The 22,279-nt window shown below is 39.8% G+C and overlaps 2 protein-coding genes across 2 annotated transcripts; both read left to right on the forward strand.

Annotated features, from left to right (window-relative positions):
* Positions 1 to 5,086: 5,086 nt before the first annotated feature.
* On the forward strand, positions 5,087 to 17,349 carry LOC307263025 (integrin beta-3-like). Its single transcript, XM_080044045.1, has 15 exons — positions 5,087 to 5,221; positions 6,449 to 6,534; positions 6,846 to 7,047; positions 7,310 to 7,562; positions 7,710 to 7,872; positions 7,990 to 8,151; positions 8,261 to 8,356; positions 8,559 to 8,648; positions 8,765 to 8,899; positions 8,982 to 9,411; positions 13,815 to 14,037; positions 14,804 to 14,904; positions 15,139 to 15,258; positions 15,620 to 15,786; positions 15,965 to 17,349. The coding sequence occupies exons 1-15, from the start codon at positions 5,125 to 5,127 to the stop codon at positions 16,034 to 16,036; spliced, it is 2,397 nt and encodes a 798-aa protein (XP_079900171.1). The 5' UTR covers positions 5,087 to 5,124; the 3' UTR covers positions 16,037 to 17,349.
* Positions 17,350 to 18,393: 1,044 nt separating this feature from the next.
* On the forward strand, positions 18,394 to 21,829 carry mettl2a (methyltransferase 2A, methylcytidine; the record flags this gene model as incomplete). The annotated part of the gene is made up of 9 exons (XM_080044052.1): positions 18,394 to 18,545; positions 19,137 to 19,225; positions 19,549 to 19,823; positions 20,238 to 20,287; positions 20,405 to 20,465; positions 20,563 to 20,702; positions 20,807 to 20,913; positions 21,349 to 21,414; positions 21,520 to 21,829. 9 exons carry the CDS (start codon positions 18,394 to 18,396, stop codon positions 21,693 to 21,695), a joined length of 1,116 nt encoding a protein of 371 aa, XP_079900178.1. The 3' UTR covers positions 21,696 to 21,829.
* Positions 21,830 to 22,279: the final 450 nt, after the last annotated feature.

Raw genomic sequence — 22,279 nt, forward strand, 5'->3', positions numbered from 1 at the left:
AGTAAATGTAACTTCAAAAAGTTTGTTTCGAATATTGAATATGAGTTGACCGGGAATCACGAAACATATAGAGATGTGTTAGAGGCTTTTTATTTTATTTTTATCTTACAGTAAGTGGGTTTGCCACCTTTGGGACTCCTACTCCTGCAGAGGTAAATACAGTCATTTAATTACACACTGATTCAGATTGCAGGGACACAGCGATGCCCCACATCAACCCCACACTAAGCAACCGTTGGTCATTAAGGTTATTTTCAGGAGATAATGACTTCATTGCTCTGATTTTCAAGGGGATATGAGCCTCGCTGAATGTGTGATTGTGTGTGTGTGTGTGTGAGTGTGTGTGTTTGTGTGTGTGTGTGTGTGTGTGTGTGTGTTTGTGTGTGTGTGTGTGTGTGTGTGTGTGTGTGTGTGTGTGTGTGTGTGTGTGTGTGTGTGTGTGTGTGTGCGTGCGTGTGTGTGTGTGTGTGTCTGTGCGTGCGTGCGTGTGTGTGTGTGTTCAAAGTGCATTCCAAGTGCCCCTATTATAGACTGCTATTTGAATGGCTGGCAGAAAATATGTTTGTTTTAGTACAGCTTTGTGTGAACCTTATTGAAGAAATCCTTGCTCCGTCTCTCCAGTCAACATATCTCATGCACTCTGGGGCACATTTCATAAACCAGGCAACCCCTCCACCTGGGAAAAAACTCATATCCCTACACTTGACCCTGTACCCCCCACCACCCGGTTAAGTTAACCCAGCCAAGCAGGAAAGGTTAAAGCTGGTTGTGGTGTTAGTCAAACAATGATTCTCTGCGTCTGCGAGCGATTGTGTGTTGTTGTGATATTGGCTTTCGGTTGATGTTGTCCCCAGACTCAGTGAAGAGCTTTAAAAGGGCTCCGGATAGATCTGTAACACAGGTCAGGTCAGGTCCATCCCCCTCTCCTCCTCCGGCCCCCGCTCCAAGCTTCTTGTCCACTCTTAATTGGCTGCCATCTGACCCAGTCTCTGGCTTTTTATTCGGAACAACTGGCGCTGTGTTCCGTCGTAAAATACCATTCATCTGTGGAGGTGGACGCCAGTGGGAAGGCTTTGGAGCAAAATAGATCCAAATCAGTCAATAATGGAGTGAAGGGTTTTGATCGCAGGCAGTGTATTACCTGAGACATCCACCCACACTGAGAGCTTAATGCCAGCAGACCATTTGACCATTTCACTGTATAGCTGTTCTGACTAAATTCTTCATTTCTGTCATTTTCTTCTATAGCGGCAATTCCTGGACACAGGTGGCAGTAACTTAGCAACCAGCTGAAGAATAGGAGCAGGGCACAGCAGATAAAGATTAAATAAAGGGACAAGTGCACAGATAAGAAGCATTGTCTGGCTTTTACAATGCCAACACAGACCGACAAACACACATACACACACACACACACACACACACACACACACACACACACACACACACACACACACACACACAAACAAACTGTTATCACATTTTCTGCCTCATTTTTCTTTATTTTCCTTATTTTTATTCAGTCTTATTTTAGAAGCTGGCAAATTTTACCATGCTCCATCATTCAGTGGAATGGGATGAGGTTTTCTGAGGCAGTCACTTATCAGATTAATACTTTAGTGAAGAGGACAGAGGGCTTGGCAGACTGATTTTAGGGAAAACATATTAGACAGCAATAGCTCGTGGCAAATAATATATAGGCAATAAATGACTTCCGATCACAATTACCTCAGTGATTCTTGAGAAAAGGCAGTCTTCCAATATTAACTGCTGTTATGATTAAAAGTAAACATATTTAAAATTGTAGATGTTATTAGGGATTAAGAATAGAATGTCTGGAGCACAATTATCCCCTTAAATGTAATTTTATCATTATTATGTCAAATACACTCAGCGGCCACTTTATTAGGTACACCTGTTCAATGGCTTATAAAAACAAAAAGCTTATCAGCCAATCACATGGCAGCAATTTAATGCATTTAGGCATTTAGACGTGGTCAAGACAATGTACTGCAGTCAAACCGAGCATCATAATGGGGAAGAAACGGGGTTTAGGTGACTTTGAACATGGCATGGTTGATGGTGCACGGCAGGATGGCTCCATACTTTCATGTTGTTTACGCAAAATTCTGAACCTGCCATCTGAATGTCGCACCTGAAATCGAGACTCACCAGACCAGGCATGATTTTTCAATCTTCTATTGTCCAATAATGGTGATCCTGTGAGAATTGTAGCCTCATTTTCCTGTTTTTAGCTAACAGGAGTGGCACCCGGTGGGGTCTTCTGTTGATGTAGCCCATCTGCTTTTTGGTTGGTCGTGTTTTGCATTCAGAGATGGTATTCTGCATACCCTGGTTGTAACGAGTGGTTATTTGAGTTACTGCTGCCTTTCTATCATCTCGAACCAGTATGCCCATCCTCCACTGACCTCTGACTTCAACAAGGCATTTTACGTCCACACAAATGCCACTCACTGGATATTTTTTTCTTTTTCGGACCATTCTCTGTAAACCCTAGAGATGGTTTAGACTGAAAATCCCAGTAGATCAGCAGTTTCTGAAATACTCATACCAGCCCTCATGGCACCCTCAACATTGCCATGTTCAAAGTCACTTAAAACCCCTTTTTTCCCCATTCTGTTGCTCGGTGTCAACCTCAATAAGTTGTCCCGTCCAGGTATACATACCTAAATGCATTGAGTTGCTGACATGTGATTGGCTGATTAGTAATATGTGTTAACAAGAAAATGAACCGCTGTACCTAATAAAGTGGCCGGTGAGTGTATATGACACTTGTTATCTTCTCACAACGTCCAAAACAGTGTGTCCACAGAGAAGGGATCAATCATTCCAAAACCTATTAAAACTGTACTTTAATGATTAAAAAGAGCTTTTCTTATCAAAAGCCAAATCAGCCAAAATAAGGGGCAGCTGAACCTCTGAAGAGTATAGAGTCAGACAGGCTCTGATAAGTGTTGTAGTTTTAGAATATTTTACATTCCAAATCTTGAAAGTCCTGCCTCACAAACATGATACGTCAACACCGTCTTACAATTTCTGAAGGAGTTATTTGAAATGTTTCGATCATTTGATTTTCCTGAAGTATTTCATACTAGCACCTAACATAATTAGAAAAACCAAATGGCTACTAGAAAAACTCCATTTGTTCTGTTTAAGAAACGTTAAATATGTCAACACCGTCAGATATCAAAAAAATTTATATTCATATATATTTTGAAAATATTTTTTGTGGCCTCTATCAGTCTTGGTGAATATTTGTGATAACTATACATCTCATGGGTCTAGCATAAATTGAGGGAAAATGTATTTGTGTTTTTTGGTGTCTGACGGTGTTGACAGTGTTTACATAACAGTGTTTACAAAACAAGGTCATCAGAATATATGTTATTAACCACACCACTAACAAGAACACAACTGGGTACAACAGCTTTCTCATCATATGCACCAAAGGTCTGGAATGAACTTCAAGCCACTCTAAAGCTGGAATCACTCCCACCACTCAGTACCTTTAAAAACATGTTACAATCAGCTCTAAAAGAACACTGCAACTGTTTTTAACCTGATGCCTTTTATTTATTTTTAATTTGTTTTTTTTAGCTGTATGTATTAGCTTGTTTTTATATAGCCTGTTATGAAGTGTAATTTTAGCATTATAGTGTCAATTGTGGTGTACTTTGTTTGTGTGTGTGTGTGGCCTTGTGCAAATTCTGCAACTTATTTTCTGCTGCCTGTCTTGGCCAGGACTCCCTGTGAGAAGAGTTACTGTAACTCAATGGGACCTTCCTGGTGAAATAAAGGTTAAATAAAATAAAATAAAATAAATAAAAAAGGAATGGCAAGCTAAAAAGCCCATTTTGATAAGGAATGGCAAGGTAAAAAGCCCATTTTGATAAAAAGGACAAAAGCTGGGAGGTTGTGTCAAACCTTAGCTCAGTAGCTTATATGTTGGATACATAGGCCTACATGTCATTTAATTTGCCTAAACATAGGGTTTGTATTTTTTCAACATTGCACCCTGTTTTGTCCCACTTCTCAAGAATCACTGACCTATTTAAACTCTATTACTGTAGTCCTATATGTTTGTATCCTTTTATATATAATCTTCACCCACTAGGGGTCCTTCTTCCACAACTCCACAACTTGTTGTTGGCTACTAAGAAAGTATTTGAGGTGATTCATTCATTTTGAGCCCGTGCAGTGTTCTGAGTGGATATTCTGGGTTTCATCATGACAGATGTTTTCAGTTTTGATTTGCAATTATGTGCAGTTTATTAAGTGTAATAACTCAATACTCTTTTCAACCCAGTGGATGGAAGGTTACCGTGCAATGTATTCTTTATTCAACAACAGGATGTCAGTCAATTAAAACAGTTTTTATTTTTATTTTGGTGAAATAATGTCTATGTATTGTGTGAGGAGCACTATTTTGAATTTCAGATAAACTGCATGTAATGTGAAATACATGCAAAGCAACACATCATATCACAGTATATGCAGGTGTCCCAAAATCTTATCTTTTCTTTAGTATTTAATATCACTGCAACATTGGACCAGTCTACCACTTCAGATCCAGTTGAGCTTTAAACAGGTTCAGTCTTATAAATGACAACAAAAGAAAAAAGGCACATTACTGTTGATTGCCATATTGTTTCCACAATGCAACTCAAAAATGGAAAAGGAGTTGTTCATTGCTGGTCACTACAGAAAATAAGTAATTTATTTATTTATATTGTCAGTGACAAAATATTGACACCAAAAAATGGCGCTTACAATAGATAAATACAATAAATAAATATTTTATATTAGACGGTATTCGAAATTTTGATTGGTTTACCTTGTAACGTTTCCTAAAAATGTATTAATCAAATAATGTCTAATCTTTTCCCCATCTGATTTTAAAATATTCTTAAAAGTGAATATGCTGTCGCTATAACTCCACTTGTGCAAAGTAGACTTTGTCGCTAGCCCCCCACGTTACACATTACCGGATGGAGAGCGTAACATGAAGCAGAGCTATGACCCAACAACATACGTTCTGTCAAGTTAAGAATGAGGAAAGGCGTACAAGAAAGTGAACAAGCCCAAAGGGAGCACAGACGACTCATGTCAAGTCAGCTCCGTTACTCTCCAGTCATGGAAACTTTTTCAAACCGTCTACTGATACTTTTTCTCTTTTCGTACTCAGCATCAAGCGTTTGCGGTAAGATTTTTTTATTCCTTGCTACTTTTTACAAGTTTCACCTGTTATTACGACCTGGGGGGTGTTAAAGCCCGGCTTGTAGGTGATATTGTAGCCTAGTCCTACCACATAGGTTAGGCTACTGTCCATGGCTATTGACAGCATATATGTTTTGATCATCATCACAGTTATCCAAAGTAATATTCTGAGAATAATTCACTGTAAACTGACTTGGATGCAGCGAGTCAGTCGCTTGTCATTGCTGTGTTCCGTTGGAGCTTTCCCACCTTCCCATATAAGGGAGTGAAATTAGTCGGGATGTGTTTCCCAAGGCAAAGTGACCCAAGGGGTCTCCTAAGCTAACGCAAGCATCATGTCAGACATTATCAGCAAATAAAGGGACTGTATATCCTAGGCTATAATCGTTGCTATCTGTGCTTTATTGTTTAACTTTTCCTTAATTAACCACAACACCTAACTTATCTAACTTTATAAATACAAAAAACACCATGACTAACATTTCACCAGACTTAATTGGAATTCCTCATTAAAAAACATGTGATGCCTTCAACTCATTATTTACATACAAGTTGTGTGCATTTACACTAGGGGCCCTTGCCAGTTAGGTTGGGAGTTGATATAGCCTAGACTTCAGGCAGTTATTCACCAAACAACAATTACATCTATTTCCTCATACATAGCCTATTGTGTTAGATTGCTATTTCATTTATTTTTTAACTCAGATTCAACACTTTTTACAGAGGTAAATAAACCTTGGTGCTTTTGCGCTTTACACTTGTGAACCACACCCAAAGATAACAAATACTGTAAAGGGGTTTGGATTTAGTTCATTTGTTGACTATTTGTTGACTTATGTTGAATAAAATGTGTAGAAATATGCTAACTTTGCTAACTTTTGTGAGTCATTCATTTAGCACACACACATTGTTGCTCATTACATCCTTGTTAAAGACTGAATGGTGGCTGTGGTATCTGCATGTGTGGATGTTGAACAGAGCTGCATGGCACTGTTGACTCAAAAATGTGGTCAGTGGTGTTATCAGCAATAAGTGTGAGGAAGTGTATTATGTCGGGGTTATTTTCCTGCATGTCATTCTGTTATGTTTGTAATTCTGTTATCGTGCTGTAAGCTAAGCGTGCTGTCAATAACTTACAGTGTTGTGAATTTCCCCTTAGGGACAATACAGTCTTAGGTCTATTACAATTCTGTTGGTGTTATTCTCACAGGTTCCAACATCTGCACATCGCGAGGAGTCACAACTTGTCAGCAGTGCTTGGCTGTTGACCCTACCTGTGCATGGTGCTCTCAGGAGGTAAAAGGCACACATCGGACAGCCTCTACTCATTACTCCCACTCATTATTCAGTGTAGTAGCAAGTTACAACAGAAACTGTATTTCCCCACTGCATTCTTCTCTTCATCCTCTAAGTCTAAACTTATGAAATTTGAAATAAGAGAAAAATGGGTGTTGGCCTCCAATACTTGGGAAGATGCCTGAGTCTGCGATTTAGTGCAGTATCGGCATCATTTAAAAAATGCAAACCTATTACATTTTTTATTCTATGGGTTGGTATAAGTTTGTCATTTACTTGAGTACTTAATGGTTAAGATGTGGTTATTTCAGGAGTTTGGAAAGGGCGGATCAAGCACGTATCGCTGTGACCTGAAGAAGAATCTGGATGGAGGGTGCGATACGACGGCTTTGGAGTTTCCCTCCAGCACGCTGACTATTCAGAAGGATGCACCGCTTAGTGACAAAGCCACAGGGACTGGTGACCATATCACTCAGATAAAGCCTCAGAAAATCCATATGGCACTAAGATCAGGTACTTTTACACCCAACCTATAACAATGAAAGACTAGATGTAAGGTGGAGTAGGCTATGCTTGTTGTAGAAATATTTTTTTTGAAAAAACCATTGAATGTCTCCTCAAGATCCGCTACCTTTCTGAGCCTTATAAACACTAGATTTTTTTTCATAGCAAATAAGGGGCATGTAGTGGATCGAGAGGGGATATTCACAGATTTAAGGTATTCCAGAATCAATGACTCCTCCATCACCGCAGCCCTCTGCTCTTTAACTCCCAGGTGATTCCAAGCAGTTCACAGTGTCAGTGAAACAGGTGGAGGATTACCCAGTGGACCTCTACTATCTGATGGATCTTACATATTCAATGAAGGATGACTTGGTTCGCCTTCGAACTTTGGGCGATAAACTCGCTGAGGCCATGAGAGAAACCACAAGCAACCTGCGCATGGGTTTTGGAGCCTTTGTGGACAAGGCTATTTCCCCTTACATGTATGCCTTTCCTCAAGAGGCAGTGGACAACCCTTGCAAAGGGTACGTGGGGAGGTTATTGTTGGTTTTACATTTGAAGTGCAGAAGGTGCTAAGGAGGACTTAGCCAATAGCCTGAGGTCTGTCCAGTTGTGTTCAAAAGTGTTCTTCTTTATTTATTTCCTATCCCCTTTTTACTTGTTCAAAACAGAATTAACGATATATGCCTACCCGCATTTGGCTTCAAGCATGTGCTGTCTCTGACGGAGGAGGTAGCTCGCTTCAAAACGGAGGTTGAAAGACAGCAGGTGTCTAGAAATAGAGATAGTCCAGAGGGTGGATTTGATGCTGTCATGCAGGCTGTTGTGTGCAAGGTGCTGTATGATAATAAAACCACATAAAAATGTGCATCGATTTGTGTATGCCTTTAGTCCATATAAGTATTTTCTTTACTTTCTTTACATTTGAATGTTTTTGTCCATCATCATTAGGACCAGATCGGCTGGCGTCAGGGTGCCTCACACCTTTTGGTATTCACCACTGATGCCAAAACTCACATTGCTCTGGATGGACGTATAGCGGGAATTGTCCAGCCCAATGATGGGAAATGTCACCTTGATAATAACAACATTTACAACAAAACTACTGTGCTGGTAAATACCTAGATTTAAGTACATCAGTAATTACGCTTTTTTAAAATAGTTATTTAAGTTGCAGAAAACCTGCTCCCCTTAAAATAAACTTTGCTTTCTGTGTCTTCAGGACTATCCCTCCATGGCGCTCATGACAGAGAAAATGTCTGAAAACAACATCAATTTAATTTTTGCCGTGACCAGCGATATGGTGGAGCTCTACACGGTACGGACTGCACTGCTTGTGCCACAACATACACAACATACATTATATACAGAATATATTTTTATATATATATATATATATATATATATATATATATATATATATATATATATATATATATATATATATATATATATATATATATATATATATATATATATATAAAAGATGTTTGATAAAAAGGATATATCTGTCATCCCAGGACTACAGTAAGCTCATTCCAGGCACTACTGTGGGAACGCTGTCCAGAGACTCAGGGAATGTTATTGAGCTCATTAGGAAGGCTTACGAGGTAAGCATTTCCTGTAATAAGGACAATAAATGGAACAAAAAAAAACAAAAACAAAAAAAACACAACACAATTTCCCTGTTTAACCTTGATGAATTAGCCTACTTTATGTTGAACAGAAAATCCGCTCTACAGTGGAGCTGGAGCTAGATGACGTCCCTGACGAGTTGAATCTCCTCTTTGATGCTACTTGCCAGAATGGAGAGGTCATCCCTGGTCTTAAGTCTTGCTCTGGCCTCAAAGTTGGTGACACGGTAGGAATCATTTTGAAATCCTGCACATCTTCTAATCTAAACACACATATTGTCTTAAAGGAGACTTGTCCTCCCCACTAAGGTGTCATTCAGTGTGACGGCTCAGTTGCGAGACTGCCCCAAAGAGAAGAGCCGCACTTTTACCATCAAACCTCGAGGCTTCCGGGATTCCCTGGAGGTGACGGTGGATTTCGCCTGTGGCTGCGACTGTGAGGCGAAGGCCGTAGCAAACAGCTCCCACTGTAGCAACGCAAATGGGACCTACGAGTGCGGCATCTGTCAATGTCACCCGGGACGTCTGGGCCCACGGTGCGAGTGTTCGGTGGTAGACTACAATCCGGCCGATGACGCCGTCTGCATCAGGGAGTCTGGAGGCCAAATATGCAGCGGGAGAGGAGACTGTTTGTGCGGAGAGTGCTCTTGCTCTCCAAATGAGTTTGGCCAGGTGTCGGGCAAATACTGTGAATGTGATGACTACAGCTGCGAGCGCTTCAAAGGGGAGCTGTGTTCCAGTGAGTAGACGCACCTTTTTGTTGTTGTTGTTGTTGTTGTTGTTGTCATAATCAGTGTTGGTTTTCACTTTAGTTTTGTCAACCCCAATATGACATTTCTCTCTAAAACAAATAATAAATGAGGGGGCGGTTAATGGATCTAGCTGCGATGAGACATACATCAGGTGCTCCTGTTGCAACGTAAAACAATCAAGAAATTAATTCCAAAAATATTTAAGGTACAAAAGCCTTTGCTATCCTGTTGCATTATGATATATTTTAGGAGCTAGAAGTTGGGATATTTTAGCCTCTGCTCATTCTTTTCTAATAAGTATTTTATATACTATCTGGTATATTCATGTCTGGTCAAATAATAAAAAGGTGTTTTGTCATTTGGTTGAAGCAACCTTTTACTTTATGCCAGTGATAGCAGGAAAGATGGGGCCCTTCCCTTCCTTTTCCCTGCGCTGAGGCCTCGTCTGACTTTACTGGAATGTACTTTGGTTGTTTTCAGTCCCTTGCAGTCTGTAAACAAACTAGTCAGTTTACAGTATGTTCGGATACTGTGCAGCCTTTCCAAAGCCAATGTGTAGTTATTTTGACAGTCTTTGCTTGCATGTGCAGTAGAAGACATGTAAATAATTGCATATTGAGCTTCTGAGCATAAACAGTAATGCTAGAACATCTAATGACCAATCATCATGAACTTGGTGTGTGTACTTAGTTTGATTGGTAATATTTCCACTCACTGCATTGTGTCATGATGTGGCTATTACAAGTCTGCACAGCTCAGTGCTCAATTAATCACAGTGATAAAACTTTAATAGGCTTTGTCATTGGGTAATTTAACATAAGAGCAGTTTGGGCCTGTGATTACAAGGAGGGTTGGGGGAGCATTAGCAGAATAGGAACCTGCTCTTTTATCTTTACGTATGACACTGGAAAAACATTAAGCTATATGCATAATAACCGATGATTCAAACAGCAGTAAGAGCTTTATATTTGATAGCTTTTTTCAATGAAGAAGTAGTTATAGTTTGTCCAAGATCCAAGGAAATATTCAGAGACTAAAATATTTAACAAACTTGTTTATCAAGCAGTGGGGGTCTAATTTAAAGATGCTATCAAGTTATATAATGGAAAGCGTATAGGCACCAGTAGATCAATCTTTATCTGTATATTTTGATACACTTTTTGTGCAGTAGTAGCCTGCATTGATATATAGTGCGATTTAACATAACATACCAATTCAAAAGTTCCATAGAGTTCCACAGTAATGGACTCTGGTTTACATTGAACTGAACTGAAAGTGCAACATTCAGGAGATTGGCTGTTATCCAACACAAAATCCCAAAATGCTGTATATATACATAACACAACCTCATTTGAGTTCAAGTTCATGTTTTAGCATCCAAAGCTAAACAGAAAACCTACTCTGGGCCCCTTGTGGGTGCACCGAGGAGAAGGTGGGAAAAGTCTGTGTTTTTTATTAACAAGCAGACGTTTGCAGTCTTTCTCAAGGGAGGTTCTTATTCTGAGTAGCAGGTATTTAAGCAATCAGTGATGACACCATAGAGCTGGGCCGCAGACGCTCACCCAATAGGCCCACCTAAACACCTACACACACACACTAAGCAATAACTGATGTAAGACAGTCCACAGAGCTCAATTTGGGACCAGAGATGCCCTGCCTCAGTAGAGTTATGCCATTATTGTCTTTAAGGAACAAGCCTCCCTCGGCCCCAGCTCAATTGGAGCTACCGCGACCCAGGGCTCCAAAAAGCCTCATCTCTGTAATATTCCCCCCACGGCTGTGTATGTATTCCTCTGCTAAGGGACTGGCGGTGGACCAGGGAGCAGGAATCAGCATGCAGAGCCCTGGGGGCCAAAATATGAGGGAAGAAATAGGAAAGTTTGCATTCCTCTGCTGGCAATTTGCCCAAAGGTTGTTCTCTCTCTCTCTCTCTCTCTCTCTCTCTCTCTTTCTCTCTCTCTTGAGTGAAATGTTCAGTCTTTATCCTTGGGTTTTTGTCCTTTTATCATAGCCGTCATGTTAACCTTGTCTAAAGCCCAGGCATGTGATTAATGGGCATTTTACTGTGCAGTCTGACACACACACAGAGAATAGGATGGTGTGTATACCTGAAAACGTTCTGCTGTGTGTGTGAATCTACGGTTTAACTTCAAAGAACAAGACAACTACGCAAGTCATGTCAAGTCAAGTTTAAAGGCTCTACACTGCAAAAGGATCCACTGTTTCTATGAAAATGTAGTCTGGCAATGTTTCTAGAGAATGTTTGTTTACCAAATCACTTTTTGTCAAAATCATTGAATATCTCCGTGTGTGCACTGAAAAAGAAATAATCCGATGTTAATACACAGCCTAGACTCTGAAAACAGGCTTGTTGTAAGGTAGGGTGCACCCCTTTTATTTATTGTACATACTTTTTGTTTACATACCAGTTCACAGAGCCAAGGCCGTGTATTAAGACAAGATTTTATTCAGCGCACACAAGGTACGGACAGGTAGCGGATCGTGAGATGATATACAGTATACTGATTTTGACAATAAGAGATTTTGAAATTGACAACAAGCGTTCTCCAGAATGGCTGACTCTACCTTAAAGAAGGACTCAACAATATGTGAGACAGACTGTTAACCATTAAACAGTGACACTGTCTGATCCCATCCCCGCTATAATCTTAGAGAGAAGCCGCAGTAGACAGGTTGAAACCAGGGTATTGTTTCTTAATGTTTACGACAGCAGTTTGTTTGGAGCTCTAGAATGAAGGACCCTTGGACCCGCTGTGTATGCTTCATGACCAGTCACTCCCTCAGTCTGATCCAGCTGGGCTGTGACTCACTCACCTCGGTCTTAGTCATCCTTTGCCAAATCCTGTTTGGTTTCCTGCTATAGAGCTGTAGTATCTAAGGCTCTGCCTTTGTTTCTAATGTAGCATTATGTGCTAATGTCGGGTGTCTTTTAGTAATCCAGGGGGAACAAAGCTTGCCTACAAACTGTTGCGTCACTGTAACACTTTTCCTTGAACAACCTGGGTTTAGCGCTTTCTACAATTCTGTCTGAGGATGTGTCTCTCTCTCTCTCTCTCTCTCTCTCTCTCTCTCTCTCTCTCTCTGTTCAAGAGACCAGTTTATTCAAACAAATGTGTCATGTCGATGTTTTTAAGTAGGGTTATAACGGAAAATAAAGCCCCAGATGAGAAGTTGATGACACTCTATTTCTGAGGAATTGTTGTGTGTGTGTGTGTGTGTGTGTGTGTGTGTGTGTGTGTGTGTGTGTGTGTGTGTGTGTGTGTGTGTGTGTGTGTGTGTGTGTGTGTGTGGGTTTGTTTGTTTGCCTGGCTGTTAGGAGATGGGAATCATAAGTGTGTGAGCACATTTCCTGCCTTTGTCAGATGTATGGATAATTAAGTGCCCTTCCTGGAGATATAAGATTCATAAACAATTGGTATAAGGTATTGTTGTACAGAGCGAGCCATGATGATTTCTAGAAAAAGTAAGCCTTTAGAGTATTGTTGCTCTACCTACGTGATATATCATATACTGCCACTGCTGTCAGACGTTTACCATTGTTTTAAGATGCAGGCTGGTGTGTGTGTGTGTGTGTGTGTGTGTGTTTGTTTGTGAAAAAAAATTTGGAATGTTGAAATTGAAAATTTTAATATAATTTAAAAAAAGTAGCAAATACCATTAGTATGCAAGAAAAGAAAACGTAACTAACACAACACACCTAATACTAGTAATACTTACATATTGCAGAATCTACAAACACAAGTTATACTTGCCCAAGCATGCAAAATGTTTAACAGTCCACAACACATAGTCATTTGTATTTGCTAGATTTTTTTGCTTGGCCCCAACCGTGTGTTTATGGATTGTTTTTTTAAGATATTTTTTTTGGCATTTTTATGCTTTATTGATAGTGTAGAGACAGAGTTGAAATGGGGCAGAGAGGGGAATGACATGCAGAGAACGACCGCGGGCTGGAATCGAACCCGGGTCCGCTGCTGGCCGAGGCCCATGGGGGGGACGCCCTACCAACTGAGCTAAGGGCGCCCCCTTCATTGCACATATTTGATTTGAATTCAAATTATAGATACTTGATGATAGCATTAAAGCTGGGGTATATGATTTCTGATTGGTCAAAGTTAACATGAGCTGTACACTTTGACAGGCTCCAATTCTCTGTTCTTATTGGCTGTTATAAGACTGGGACTGTCCATTCACTTTGGCACAACTTTGTTGGTGTAGAGCGTGTCAGGGAGGGACCATAGGGGAGGGACCAAAGAGAACAAGTGGAGCGGTTGAGGTATTTGGATTCGAATCTCTATCCCAACTGCCATTTTCTCCCCAAATCCTCCACCCCAGCTTTAACCTCCTCATCCTTTTTTAATTATTTCAGATCATGGGAAGTGTGACTGTGGGTTCTGCAAGTGTAATGCTGGCTGGAAAGGAAAAAACTGTAACTGCACCACACGCACAGATACCTGCATGTCCAGCATCGGCCTGCTGTGCACCGGCCGGGGGAACTGCGAGTGTGGAGTTTGTCAGTGCACTGAGCCTGGTGCCTATGGAGCTACATGTGAGAAATGCCCCACCTGTCCAGGGTCCTGTGATATAAAAAAGTATGTTCCTTATTAAGTGTTTGAACAGACAAAAGATTGGAGGGGAATGGACAGAATATATTTGCAGTAACTAAACCACAATCAATAAACGTCATTATAAAGCATTTAACCAAAAAGAGAAATTTGAATTAATGCTTTTGATTACTGCATTGATATGCAAAGGAAATTTCATGCTAACTAGAGGTTTGATACCTTTTGTGGTGGCAAGTGAAAATGTTGTGTTTGTATTGGCAGTGGCACTAAAAGAACTGGTAAGGGTCACCAAAAACTGGGAATCGTGAATGTCCACAGAAAGTGTATGGAAAGTATTCTTATCTAATGGTGGCAAGAGGTCAGCAAAATGCATAATCGCATAATACCTGTGTCAAAATCCATAGAAAATTGTCCAGTAGCTGTTGAGATATATCCTTCTGGAACAAAGTTGACACTACCTTAGTTGGCTGATTGCACTCTGCAGTGCAAACATTGTTCCAACACAGTTTTCTCACATTCCGGGATGATAACAGGCTGCCACCACAATCATTTTGAACAAACTCAGGTGTGGTTTCATTCCAACTGCAGAGAAAGCTCAAGCCTGTCTGAAAGCCACAACGGTCAGAAAATACACTTTACATGTTAATCATGATATAGCTATACTCTCAACTGTTTAATTAAGTTGCTCAAATCCTTGCATATCAAATTAGAACCATGCACTGTTCCTACAAAGTGTCAACAGCAAACACACTGTGTACTGCATAAAGGTAACCATGAGGCAATCTGTTTGCAGAAAGTGTGTGGAGTGTCAGCACTTCAAAAGAGGACAATACGCCGATGACAAGAGTTGCAGTAAAATCTGCAAAGATGAAATTCAAGTAGTGGACGAACTGGGTGAGAACTCGTCCATCTATAATCTCCTCACTATACACTGTGATCCTAACCTGGAGTGGTAATGCTTATTGTTATTTCCTAAGGCTGCTATCATTAGAAGCAGACAGCGCCTCGATAACAGCATTGAGATCCAGAAATATTATGCATTATGTGTTTATAAAGATGTCATATTCTATCCTAAAACCATTTTTTATTACCCTATTTCATTTTCTTCTCATCATCCCTATCCCACAGTTCTCCGTAAAGGAAATGCGGTGAATTGCTCATACAAGGATGAGGATGACTGCCTGGTGCACTTCCAGTATTATGAAGATGAAAGCGGCAAATCCATTCTGTTTGTCGTCAAAGAGCCAGGTACTGTATGAGTTTGTGTGCTTGCATGAGACACTGCCAGGGAACTATTAGAAATATTCCTCTTTGTTAGGCAGGCTACAGCAACAGGGGAACAGTGCACACCTCCAGTAATCTGTTATTTTCTAAAGAGCACATTGTCAGACAGCCGGTCAAACACAGCTACAGTCTGCCACACCAACAAAAACCCAGATATGTAGTGCTGATGTAATGAATCATTGTGCAATAAGAGTATCGGACAGTGAAGTGCAGTGGTTGCTTAACTCCACAAGTGTGCTCCAGTGCTTAAAACAACTTAATGGAACCCTTCATCAGAAATTGTGTGCCTTTTTTCACACTCTTGCCCCCTTCTCTGGTCTCTCAGTGTGTGCTGAGGGTGCAGACATCTTAGTGGTGTTATTATCGGTGGCCGGGGCCATTCTGCTTCTGGGCCTGGTTGGCCTACTCATCTGGAAGCTGATAGTCACCATCCAAGATCGCAAGGAGTTTGCCAAGTTCGAGGAGGAGAGAGCCAAAGCCAAATGGGATACGGTAAGAGATAATTATAATAAAAAACACTAACTGCATACACTAACAACTTCTCATTCAGTGATCAATGCAGTACTGCCAATAAAGCAACAGGATGCCCTCTAAAGGGGATAGTCTAAACTGTATTTAGATATATCAGTGTAGGTCTCTATTAAACATTACCTTTGAATTCATTTCCCAGGCTGAAAATCCTTTGTATGAAGGACCCAACTCCACCTTCAAGAATATAGCGTACCGGGGCAACAGCAGCTAAACTCAACGAGAGAACTCAGGTGCCAATAACAGAGTTGGAATGTAGCTGCAGAGAAATGGATGTCACATGACTGGCTATTGTAGCTGGAATGTAGTTATTGCCTTCGATAACAAGATGTAATAATTGTACATATTTTAAAAATAGCTTGCTTTTTATTTTGTACACTATGTCATGTCTATAGATGTTACTCATTACTGTAAATGCAGACATAGTGGGGTTCATGAAAAAAATATATATAATTATAGTTTAAAATGAGGGGAACTGATTTTCTAACAGTTCTACATAAAACTAATGCAGTTATTTGGGAAAAAAATGTTAACAGAGAAAACCTTAGGAAAAACATTTTTTTTACTTTTGAAAGAATGCAGCACTCTGCAGGTTACAGCTGATTGCAAAAAGGAGTAAAATCTCTTCACTACAGCCTAAAGGCTGACTTTGTTTACAGTGATGTTTGCGTTTTGTATTGTTTTTGAAATGCATATCAGCAATGGAAACTTTGACATGTTACTTTCTACGTGCAACATGACCTGTGTTTTATGTTAATTGGATATTTTTTTTGTTAATTTAATTGTAAATTGTGTGAAATTGGGATCTGTCCTGCTTATGCTACAATGTTAATTTTATTTTAATGTGTTGAAACACCATATTCTTTATTTGTTTATATGAGCAGATTTATTGCACATTAAATGCCCTTTGTTTATTGACAATTGATTTTTCTCTCGCTCTTTTGGCAATATGAGTGAGTTGTATTTTGGTTGTACAGCTCTGATAATCTCTCAGCCTGCAAGCTCATTTGCATTGCATGGATGTCTGTTTTTGCAGTTTTTGAAGATGCCTAAGGTTTTAGTGTTGTTTAATGGGAATGCATTTAGGTTCCCTATCCATATACCTGACTAAATACATTTTTCTGTGATGCTTGACAACTAACAACTTCACATAAAGCTATTTTCTATTTTTGAGATCAGAATAGCAACAATTCTTAAAAGACGTAAAAGTTATTTTTGGGATTCATAATTCAGATCCAAAGCAATAAGTTGTCTAAAAGTTCTGAAATAGAAAAAGTGTTTAACTCTTTCTGTATTTCACTCTATCCTTGTGCATATGGTGTCCAATCGGATGCTGTTTATTATCACTTAATTCTGCACTTCCTCTTGCTCCTACATCTTCACCACTATACATATTTGCCACCACATCCTGTACATGCTGGTCTGATAACCCAGAAACTGTGTGCTGTATTAAGTTGTTTTTTATACAGTTTGTTGGAATTTGAAAATGTTCCTCTTGACCGCAAATAAAAAAGGTACGTTCATTAATATTGCCTATTCATTTCCCTGGTAGCATCCATACAATTAAGTTTAACAACTCCAATACACTGTTGTTTGTCAGTATGGCTGCTGGGTTACTGGTAGAATAATTTATTATACTATCTATGTGAATAATGAGTGAACTCATGAAGGGGGGGGGGGGGGGGGGGGGGTTTGTGGTGTAGTGGTTAGAGCGTCCCCCTAGGCTAAATCCTCATTGTTGCAGACCTGGTTTGAATCTGTCCCATGGACAAAGAGTCCATGAAAACAAAGACTGAACTCATGAGTTAATTGTTCACTTGTGCAAAATTCAGTGCAGTCATTCTCCACATGCCTACCTACTGTATGGGTCAAACTGACACCAGTGCTTCAGAGGAAAGATAATCTAGACATGGGCTATGTCTCCATCTAGTGTACAAACAAGGCACTGGTCCAATGCTGAAGCTGTAGCGATTCAGCCAATGAAAATAAACATTAACAGTAACGAGCAAGCTATAGTACAGACCTGGAGAACTGCCAGTGAGTTATTATGAGTGGGTAATTATAATGTCACTTACATCTAGGCCTATATCTTTACAGATAATCGTACGTTCTTTATGTGTAGGCCTACCACAGAACAAAACCAATATGTATTTTGCAACTAATTATGCTTATATTAGAATACTATGTCTTATGACAGAGTTTTTCTAAGGCCAATGAGAAGATTTAGATTTTAAAGAAAATGTTACGTTCATTTTGACCAGCAGCATTTGCATTTTTTTTCTTTGCACTTCTTATTGAGTAGCCTACGGTAGAACTTGTTTTAATTAGGGCAGTGGGCCTACTGATGAGCTAGTGGAACGATATTTTGTTCAAATGTGTAGGCCTATGCCTACTCTGAATGTACAGTTGAATGAATATTGAAGTTATCTAAGTCTAACTTTAATTGTAATATGCCTATACGATTCCCCGAGTAGTATTTATATTATTAGTCTGAATTCCATTTTTTTCCGATAGCCGCTGAACGCAGCACGATTAAATACACAGCCCTTCTTCCGCCGCGTCAGTGCAAACATGGCGGCGCCCCATGCTTTGGTCGAAGTGGAGGGAGGCAGCAGTGAAACAGAGATTATTCCGTCGGATTCGGCTTCGGGAGAAGCGAAGAGACCTCAGTTCGGGACTCGCTTCCTCACAGACCCGCGGCAGGTCTTCCAGCACAACGCCTGGTCGGTAACTTATTCCAGAGAGCCGAGAAGGCAGACAGATGTTGGTGTGCATGTCAGTGAGACAGGGGCTATGACTGGGACATGAGCAGGATGGATGCTCTGTTTCAGACTTGATTGTAGTAGAAAAAATGCCAATTATTTATTGGCTTTAAATTGTCATTGATTATTTATCGTGTAGGATGATCTGATCATTTAATAGGCCAAACTATTACATTTCAATATAGCCTAATCCATCCCGTAGCCTAAATTAGGCTAACCCATATTAAGGGTCTAAGATACCAGGTGTTTTATACAGAAGATAGTCTTGGGTAATGTTTGATTTGGGGGTTAGTAAATTACCCTAAATTAGTTGTTATTAATACAATGTGTCAAGATTATTTCAAAAGGATTCTGACTGATGTGATTGATGTCAGCTTTTACGTGTACGTCTTTTTTGATATCAAATAAATTAAGTGTGTTGCGTTGTTGTGTGGCTCGTCCCCATACAACTCCATTACATATTAAATATCACATGGACATCTTTAACTATATGTGTCACAGCAGGATATGTCACGTCTACCACTCAGGTTAATAGTATTCTGTTGTCAACAGGGACAATGTGGAGTGGACTGATGAACAAGAAGCGTCTGCTAAGAAGAAAGTCTCAGAAAACAGTCAGCCACTCCCTTCAGAGAAACAAGGTTGTATTGCACACTCTATCACTGATCAATAACAAAACTATTACAGCTTATAATTAAATTATGTTAACTTCATTTGAGTTGTATGAAGGAGGTTCATAATGTATTATTTTCATTGCCAACACACTTGACAGTTATCTTTGATAATTGGCTTGAAGCAAATGGAAATTGACAAGGGATGTCTCCCAATAAAATTGACCATAATAAATGTTAAACATAGCTTTTGCATAGTACTTTTGATATATTAAGCAATACTAACTTTTTGGGAAAAATTATGACTTTGACTTACCTTTTCTTCTCTATTTTTTGTATTATTTTTTTGGCAGAGGAATACGACAACCGGGCAAATGAATACTGGAATGATTTTTATACAATCCATGAGAATCGTTTCTTCAAAGACCGTCACTGGCTCTTCACGGAGTTCCCAGAGTTGGCCCCGCAGTGCAGCCTGAACCGCGTGTCCCATGATCCCGCGCTCTCTGGCTCAGAGGACAGACAGCAGGACAGTACGGATGAAGAGCAGAGAAAGGGACTTGCAGCTTTGTCACTTACAGATGATGGTGACACCCCCGGCTCCTCTGCCACATATCGCATTCTGGAGGTGAGACAACATTTCTGCTGTTAAAAGATTACTCAAAAACGTGGGGAAAAAAGTGCTTAAAATGGAATAGAGCAAAAAGTAACTGTTTTCAGCTATCCATCTCAGTGATGAATGGATGGCTGAAAACCCTATGTGCGGATTTTTAATGTATTATGCATCATTTTTGCGGTTGCTTACTTTACTACTGATTTCACAATATTTTTAAATGAGGTATCATCAAAACATTTTCTATTGAAATAAATTCCCAATGTGCACCTTGGTTGAGAAATGCATTTTTTTCTATATTTAGCTAGCTCTGGTTTAAGTCAGGATTCATTCTCTTGAAACGTGCATTGCTACTACGTGGTTCTGTGTTTTAATATTGAGTGTAAATTGGAGTAAATAAAATCTATTCTATATGTGTTTATCTGACAGGTCGGCTGCGGTGTAGGCAATACAGTGTTTCCAATCCTGAAGACCAACAAGTCAGTGCACTCAAGGCATTTACATGTCATTTCAAGCCATGTTTGAAAAACACTGTTCTTTGCCTCTTGTTTTTTTATGATCGCCCAAAGGTGTAACTGCAGCTTTGCGTTTTGCAGTGACCCAGGACTCTTTGTTTACTGCTGTGATTTCTCCAGCACTGCTGTGGAGTTAGTGAAGGTGAGATCATGGGAATAATGAGAGGACAGTGTGTTTTGAAATGTATTCATCTTTAGGGGTTGTGGGATGAATTAACTTTGCCTATTCTTGCCATCAGAGTAATTCAGAGTACGACCCTGGACGCTGCTTCGCCTTTGTTCATGACTTGAGTGACGTGGAAGCAAGTTACCCCATTCCCGATGGAACCCTTGATGTTATAGTGCAAATATTCGTTTTATCAGCGTTGCATCCCGACAAGTAGGAACTTCTTTCTCTGTTTTCCTTTCTCTCTTTCATTTGAACTCATTGTAAGTCATTGAATATAGAGCAGGATATCTTTTTAAAGATTCACCCTTTCTTAGGATGCAGGCATCCATCAGTAGACTAGCACGGCTGCTGAAGCCTGGGGGAGTGATGCTGCTCAGAGACTATGGACGCTATGATATGGCACAGCTTCGCTTCAAGAAAGGTGAGTCAGTCAGGCTGATTTTCCAGTGAGGCTTCAATTCAAGTAGCTGCTCAGAATGTCCAGATTCAGAAAGGTCCATTATTATACGTCACATATTACTAGAGTGGTTCCTTGAAGATGTGGTCCACTTAGAACTGTTTTTGGTAGCACCATTACATTATGCACTGCTGCATTAGGTCACACCAAGGTAACAGTCTGTGTTTAGGTATTTGTATTCAAAATGCAGCTCTTTTTCATTATTTTAAAGAATATAGTAGACCACACTTAAATCAAATAGTAAAAGTAGTTTGACTGCACAAGACCAGTTGGACTTGCAGTACTTCTAGTGGTACACTGCAAAGGTATGTGGTATAGCATTAATGAATATCATATGAAATGTGTTTATTGAATGTTTTAATTTGTTGCTGAATAGTCGTGTCCCTTTACTTCATTTAGGAAGGTGTCTGTCAGAAAACTTCTATGTCCGAGGTGATGGAACAAGAGTATATTTCTTTACTCAAGGTATAAAAAAAAGACATACTACTAAATATTTATTAGAAATGATTTTGCAGAATTGTTCATTAATTCATTCTTAATGAACTAATTAAGCTTCTCTTTCCATTTCAGATGAGCTCCATGATATGTTCTCAGAGGCGGGGCTTGAGAAAGTGCAGAACCTTGTGGACAGAAGGTTACAGGTGAATAGAGGCAAACAGCTTACTATGTACAGGGTTTGGATCCAGTGCAAATACCGCAAGGTACAGCCACCTGAGACTGCAGAAGAGGGAACCCGCCAGGCTTGACCTTCAACCACATCTGAAACTAGGCCCTCCAATCAAGGACAGCTGTCATCCTTTTAATGGACTCATTCCATGGCTAGGGTTCCTGATGTGCTGATCAATTCAGTTATCTGAATTGATCAGCAAATGTTTATATTCTGCCAGATGCTGTTTTTAACAAACTGAAATAAATGGCAGGATTTTTTGTAAGACGACTTTATGATTTTTTTTCTACATGCAATTAGTTAATACAAATCTAAACTGTAAATATGTTGTTCACTCTGGTATTTCAAAGCTGCATTGAAAAGTGTTTATGAAGGAATAACTTATTGGTTCGAACTTAGTTTACTACTTTCCATCACAGTCTAATCTCTTGAATGTTTGAACCCTTATTTATGCATGAATGGGTACTCGGGAAGAAAAAAAATCATAAAATGTGCTCCTTTTTGACATACTATATAACTACAGTATGTGTGTGTGAACATCATACCACTGGAAACTTTCTGATAAGTGATCATGTTGGTGGTTGTGGGTGGGCACAGTTCAATTGTATTGTTTACACTGGGATTTGCCATTGGTCCAGACAAGAGATTTGGGGCAGGCGTGGA

Source organism: Ammodytes marinus (genome assembly GCF_949987685.1).
Source record: "Ammodytes marinus genome assembly, chromosome: 16".
Lineage (NCBI taxonomy): Eukaryota > Metazoa > Chordata > Actinopteri > Uranoscopiformes > Ammodytidae > Ammodytes > Ammodytes marinus.

Bases quoted from the DNA above. Each gene is read 5' to 3' on its own strand.
- LOC307263025 (XM_080044045.1), top strand. From the start codon at position 5,125: ATGTCAAGTCAGCTCCGTTACTCTCCAGTCATGGAAACTTTTTCAAAC. The intron at 6,535-6,845 runs GTAAAAGGCACA...TGGTTATTTCAG, and splicing joins GTGCATGGTGCTCTCAGGAG to GAGTTTGGAAAGGGCGGATC. The intron at 8,900-8,981 runs GTAGGAATCATT...CTCCCCACTAAG, and splicing joins GCCTCAAAGTTGGTGACACG to GTGTCATTCAGTGTGACGGC.